General features: G+C 35.0%; 1 protein-coding gene across 4 annotated transcripts; it reads left to right on the top strand.

Moving 5' to 3' along the window:
* Window positions 1-232: 232 nt before the first annotated feature.
* On the top strand, window positions 233-4,483 carry LOC145073901 (D-aminoacid aminotransferase-like PLP-dependent enzymes superfamily protein). Of its 4 annotated transcripts, XM_079020374.1 has the most exons (11): window positions 233-689; window positions 906-1,109; window positions 1,291-1,765; window positions 1,831-1,948; window positions 2,119-2,210; window positions 2,313-2,398; window positions 2,893-3,002; window positions 3,084-3,116; window positions 3,296-3,351; window positions 3,876-4,062; window positions 4,171-4,483. In XM_079020374.1, exons 2-10 carry the CDS (start codon window positions 1,022-1,024, stop codon window positions 4,060-4,062), a joined length of 1,245 nt encoding a protein of 414 aa, XP_078876500.1. In that variant the 5' UTR covers window positions 233-689; window positions 906-1,021; the 3' UTR covers window positions 4,171-4,483. The 4 variants fall into 4 exon arrangements, with proteins under 4 accessions (XP_078876500.1, XP_078876501.1, XP_078876502.1 ...); XM_079020375.1 differs by lacking the exon at window positions 3,876-4,062; XM_079020376.1 differs by lacking the exons at window positions 3,876-4,062; window positions 4,171-4,483 and adding an exon at window positions 3,795-3,852.
* The last annotated feature ends 2,215 nt before the right edge of the window (window positions 4,484-6,698 follow it).

Here is a 6,698-nt window from a genome sequence, read left to right as displayed (position 1 = left end):
TCCTAGCCCAACCTAGATGAATTTCCTGATTTACCCCTTATAGTATTTAACCATCTAATTCCTATCATATTAATTTAATATAATTAGGAATATGAAATTTAAAATTAAAAATTAAGAATTAATTATCAATTTAATGTAATTAAAACGAGAAATTTAAAATGAAAAATTAATAAGTTGCCATTAACCGCGAGGAATTCTAATTTCTAATATTAATTAAAAAATTTTGTTTTGACCATGGTCCGTTCCATCTTAAATCTCCGGTGAGCAGTGCCGGCGCCGGCCAGGCGAACTGAGCAGTAGCGCCCAGGGCATCAAAAAGATAAGCGCATCATTTTAGTCAAGTATGTTATAGGTAATTTTGCCCAAGTTGTCCATTCGATCGGGTTCGACGGTAAGGCGGTAACTTCAATCGATGCAGGGAGGCAAAGCGCGAGAATTGAAATGTTTTGATTGTACTCAAGGCCTACTCTCCTAGAATAACGAAGCGTATACTAGGAGTCGAATCTCTCCTGTCAATTTCTTTCTCAAATCACACGATTTGTGTATACCCTCGTCACTTTTTCAATCGATTTCTAAATACCCTCTCACCCTCTATCCCGATTTGACGATTTCTTCTGTTTACTTGAATATCTAATTCTGAAAAGTGAAGACTAATTCTGTTTACTTGTGTACACTTCAGCCGTTCAGAGGTATGATTTTTGATTTAATTAATCTCAGTTCAGATTTCTTGATAACTAATTTGTTTGTTGTGCTTATTTTATTGTTTTGGTGACCACAGTCCATTTTTTTAACATTTTGATTCTCTACCTGATTAATCCGAATTCATATATTTGATCCAGGAGATGTATATATTTCTATCTAAACTTCTGATTATGAAATAACTGTGGTGTGATTTTGCTAAAAAGGGTTGTGGCGTTGTGCGATGTTGAGAGATAGAGGAAGAAGGAATTTTTGTCGAGGTTTTTATACGCTGTCTCACCTCACCTGACTTCCAACGCTCGGCTTAGCTGCAGTGCAGTGAATGTCTGACCCGGTCTTTCTCTTCGTCAATGGTGTCGCCTCACCTACCTCCGCTCCTCCAGTGTCAACCTTGCTTGAATCCCATCCAGGTTTGCTCCATTCCTTCTTACTTCTCCAACTTATCGCATCTAAATTTCATTTTAATGGAGTATTAGCGAACTTAATATCTGATAATTCGCTATCGTTAATCAGTTGGCGCCATAGGGAGCACTACAAAATCAGGCCGTAAAATATCAATTTCAAATAATGATTGAATTCCACGCATTTCAGGTGCTTACACTACCTTCAGAACTCATAACAATGGCTTAGAATTTCTCTTCTGGGAAAGGCATTTGCGCAGGCTTTCTACTTCCACAAACATTCTCTTCAATTCATGTCCAAACCTTCTATTCCGTCCAGGAATAAATTTGACCCCCGTATCCCTGCAACAGATGAAATCCCTGGAATGGGATTCACTGATTCCGTCTTTCGTTAATAATTCAATGACAAAAGCAATACCTGCTGCATTGAAACAGAGGAAACCCGGAACAGAATTGGCATTCACTGCTCTTGTGAGTGGAAACTTGGAGAAATTGATTCCAAACGAGAAGATAGGTGAAGAAGAAATCCATAGGGTTTTTAGTTTGCATCTTCATGTAAGTTTATATACTCCTCCTGTATTTGGAGTCCGGACAGATGGCGCTCATCTAGCTCTTGTTGGCCATGGAAGAGATACTGCAAATGCAAAGTACTCAGATTGGGTCAGGTAAATATAATGCTACTTTCACTGTCACTTGTCACTTGTCATCTGAGAATATGGTTTTTGAGTAGGATGAGGAAACCATTGGAGAAGTTGAGGCCTCCATCTGCTACTGAGCTCTTGCTTTCAAATGATGGAGATCACATTCTTGAAGGTTGTTTAACAAATTTTTTTGTTATCTGTCGTAAGGTATGTATGCTGTTAATGGTTGCAATGTTTCCCTTTTTTAATTGACATTGTACTGATATAAAGGAGATTATTGTCATTTCATATTTTCATGTAATTGTCATCTTGTGTTTGTAACTTTAGTTATAATCATTTTCTGGCTTATTAATCTTCTCTGTGACATGTATATGCAGGATAGTATAAAAGATGGTTATTCACTTGAATTACAGACAGCTCCAATAAGTGATGGTGTCCTTCCTGGAGTAGTACGTGAAGTGATCATCGAGTAAGTCTGTTTTTAATAAGAAATGTAAATGACAATTATGCCCTTGGAAAATGAAAATCTACCCAACTATAGCAGTAAAAATGATTTTTTTTTATTGTGTAGGGTATGTTTGGGAATTGGAATCCCGATACGTGAAGTTGCTCCATCATGGTCCAAACACCACTTGTGGGAAGAAGCATTTATTACGAGTATGATATGATTCTTTTGTTGTGATGGAATCAGGGAAGGAATGGAATGGTTCGTTCCATTCGAATGGAAAAAAGTTGTTTCTTTTTTTTTGATGGAATGGAATGGACCATTTCGATTCCTTTCATATTGTTAATTTTCATGGAATGGGATTTAAAAAGAATACAATACAATATATATATATATATATATATATATATATATATATATATATATATATATATATATATATATAACACCAAAAAGGTTGAGAACACGAGAACAAAGTATATTCATTTGCGATTCCATGTATTCATTTTTGGAAAAATGATAAATTTTTACGCCTTTAATTTCAATTGAAGAGAAAAAGCATATTCATGTTAATTGTGCGTAAAAATTTATCATTTCTCCACAAATGAATACATGGAATCACAAACGAATATACTTGTTCTCGCATTCTCAACCTTTTAGGTGTTCTCATTTGATCCTTTCCCTATATATATACACACACACACAGATAGCTTGAGGGTTTTGCAGCATGTGGAAACAATTCGAGTTCCAGGTTCATGGAACTCACTGAGTTCTAAAACGTGGAAAGATGTAATGTGGAAAGAGAAACTATTTCAGGTGTGTGAATATTTTTAATTATCAGACTTCTTTATTTTGCTCAAGGATTTTTTTTTTTAATTTTTCTTAAAATGATAATAGGAGTGTCCTGGAAGCATAACTGCAGTGATCCAGGTAAAATATAGGTTCTTTAAACAATTTCTTTATATTTTGTAAAAGGTAATACATACAAAAATAACTTCAATATAACTGAACAAAAAAAAAATCATACAATTGGGGAAATTATATATACATAAAATTTGTGGGAATTATTTATGTGTTTACATGTAGTAATAATAATTGTAATTGGGCAGGAGGAGGTGATGAAGAGAGCAAAGGTTGAAGGCCACCCAGTCGCATCATTTATCAAGTAATTTTTATTAGTTTATCATGGTGTATACCGATTGCTCTTGAGGTTAAAAGACTATTTTGCCCATCTGTAGTAGAGTATGACATTCTTTTAAGTTTTATTGAAGATTGTTTGAAAGAATTTTGAAACTAGATGTAAAGATTAAAAGAGTTTTGACTACTTTTTTAGGAAGATATTTTGTATGTGTGACTTATTTGATTCATTTATGGTTGTGGTTAAACTTGTAACTACGATTAACTTTAATAATACAACTTTTGAAATCTATCCATCTCATATACTATATTATAAGGCTAATGGCACAAAAACCCTCAAATTTGCACAAAATTGACGGATTTGCCCAAAGTTCAAATTTAGGTCCATTTTTGCCTTGAACTTGCATTTATTGTGCCGTTTTTGCCAAGTAGCCGGTTTCCCTTTAATCAACCGGTTACCCACTTGCTTAGGTGGAAGATACTTGGCATTTATCATTTAATAACTCTTTCATAGACATCCTCGTGTGCAATTGATCCCTTCGACCCCCATAGGCCACAGTTAGTCACAGACTACAACGGAAAAATGACAACTTCGTCTTCAAGATCAAGCTTTAATGGTGGTACAAGAATGAGGAACAAGAAGGTAATAAGATGCGACTGTGGTGATGTTTGTGGTGTGTCAGTCTCACGAACACCTGATAATCCAGGACGAAAATTTTGGGGCTGCCCTAATTATTAAGTAAAAATCTATTTATTTTTGTACTAATTTCTCCCTAAAATTTTAGGGCTGCTCTAACTTCCCAAAGAGGAACGTATGTAATAGAACCCTAATTTTTTTTTGTTGTAGGTGGAAGGAGGCAACTATGGTTTTTTCAAATGGGCGGATGAAGAACTAGGTCAAAATATGGAGATGTGTCATACAGAGGAGATCAAGCCATTGTTAGAAGTGATCATAGGGTTGTTAGTGGTTATATCTATGATGCTAGGAATAGTGGTTATTAAGATGTAGTTTTGTTGGTTTTCCTGTATTAGTAATATATTAAGGATAATCAAGAATTGTTACATCTTTGTAATGTTTTTTTAAACGGCTGAATGTTACATGTTTGTAATGTATTAAGGGTATTATGTAATGTTATTAATGGTAGTTAATTGCTATCTCATGTATATGTTGCATGAATGGAAATACAATGAAAGTACATTGCATAAAAGGAATTGTACTAAAATACCCTTGGTTACATTCACAATGAAAGTAAACTTTGCATGAATGGAATTGCACTAATGTATTAAAGGTATTAATTAATGGTAATGTTATTAATGGTAGTTAATTGTTATCTTACTTTGCATATGGCTGAATGTTGCACTAATGGTATTAATGGAATTGCATGAGTGGAATTGCATGAAAAGGTATTAATGTAATTGCATGAATGGAATTGCACTAACTTGCATACGGTTGAATGTTGCATATTTGTAATGTATTAAGGGTATAAGTGGAATTGCATGAATGGTATTAATGGAATTGCACTAACTTGCATACGGTTAAATGTTGCATGTTTGTAATGTATTAAGGGTATTAATGGTAATGTTATTAATGGTAGTTAATTGCTATCTCATGTATATGTTGCATGAATGGAAGTATAATGAAAGTACATTGCATAAAAGGAATTGTACTAAAATACCCTTGGTTACATTCACAATGAAAGTAAACTTTGCATGAATGGAATTGCAATAACTTGCATAAAAGGAATTGCACTAATGAAAGTACATTGCTAATGCTTAACATGTACTAGAAAATAAAATAAAAACATCATGGTTACCATAATAGGGGCATCCATTATAAACCTTAATATAAAGCATCCATTACATAAGTTTTACTAGCATGTAGCAGCCATCCATTTTGTATACCAAAACATGTACCCAAAAGCCTAAACAATATCCAAAAAAGGCAAGCAATAATGTAACACTAAACAAATGGATGTATGCTGCAAGTAGTGGGTGTATATCAAAAAATAATCAAAAAGGGCTACCTATACAATTGTCCAATGATACCATCCCCACTTTTGCCCCCATATACCTAGGTAACTACTCCAAATCTACTGGATAGCTAGATGTGGAACCCCTTCCATCTTTGTCAAAACAAGGTTTCTAGGTGGTACATGACCATCATCATCAACATCATTTCCCTCCATATCTGCTGCATCATCCTCACCAGCACCAGCACCATTACCCTCTCCATCACCCTCACCAGCACCATCACCATCAACCTCACCATCGCTCTCACCTGCTACTTCATCAGCATCATCACCCTCACCATCACCCTCATTTTCCTCCACACCATCATTTATAAGACCATCATCTTCATTTCCTTCCATCACACCATCAACATATGGAATATCCTCAACTTCATTCACATCCTGTTAATAAAAATTTGAAGAATACTTATTAATAAAAGATATAAATATGTTTGTTACTAATGTTAGCAATTATAAAATGATGGAGTCAAACTAACCATCTCAATTGCTGGCATATCATCCAATTCAACTTTAACCCCTTTCAAGCTCTCTATTTCAGCCATGCTATATCCTGCCCCAAGTAGGTCTGCTACACTTTCTAGATCTAGCATCACCATCTCTGGGAGAACATCACTTGCATTTCCTTCAGTGAATTCAGGTTCAGGATTACCCTCATTCTCAGACTGACTTTTTTCATCTGTACCTTTTGTTGGATTAGTGTCTAAGTCCATAACTATTTTGGTATGTACTTGACCCGATTATGAGCATGGTCCTTTTGGGTTGCCTTCACCATAGCAATATGTAGGATGAATTAAGAGGAGAAAGGTTTAAATATGATTTATTAATATATTATGAGAATAATATATTAAAGGAGAAATCATATTGTTTAATTAATATTAGTCAAGAATTAATTGATAATTAATTTTGTAGCTGAAAGAGATTAATTAAACTCAGGGGACTGGACTGCAATTATTGGATAATTGAGTTATTGGGATAAGGAATGCTAAAGGATCAAGGGGTGAACGAAATTATGATGGAAGCCCATCATATTTTCGTCCATGGCCTTATCCAGAAGGTTCCATGGGCTGCTTAGAGTTTAAGCTGTCCATTAGGGTTTTGACTGGAACCCTAGCAGCCTACACAAGTATATAAAGGACCCCTTAGGCCCCAAAAACGTGGACAACTGAGTCTCTAGGGTTTCCAGCCGTTTTTGGTGCCTCTCCTCTCTTCCCTCTTCATCCAAGTTGCTTGGTGGTGTTTGTGACTCCATTAGAGGTGCAGCATTTAAGGCACTAAGCTTTTGAAGCCAATCCAAGCAAGGAATTGATTGTTATTGCTATATAACAATCAAAGGTAATTCTCTAAA

This window comes from Lactuca serriola, chromosome 9 (genome assembly GCF_051521515.1).
Source record: "Lactuca serriola cultivar US96UC23 chromosome 9, Lser_US96UC23_V15, whole genome shotgun sequence".
In the NCBI taxonomy this organism is placed as follows: Eukaryota; Viridiplantae; Streptophyta; class Magnoliopsida; order Asterales; family Asteraceae; genus Lactuca; species Lactuca serriola.
The sequence above is the reverse complement of the archived record's forward strand: the minus strand, read 5'-3'. Positions and strand labels throughout refer to the sequence as shown.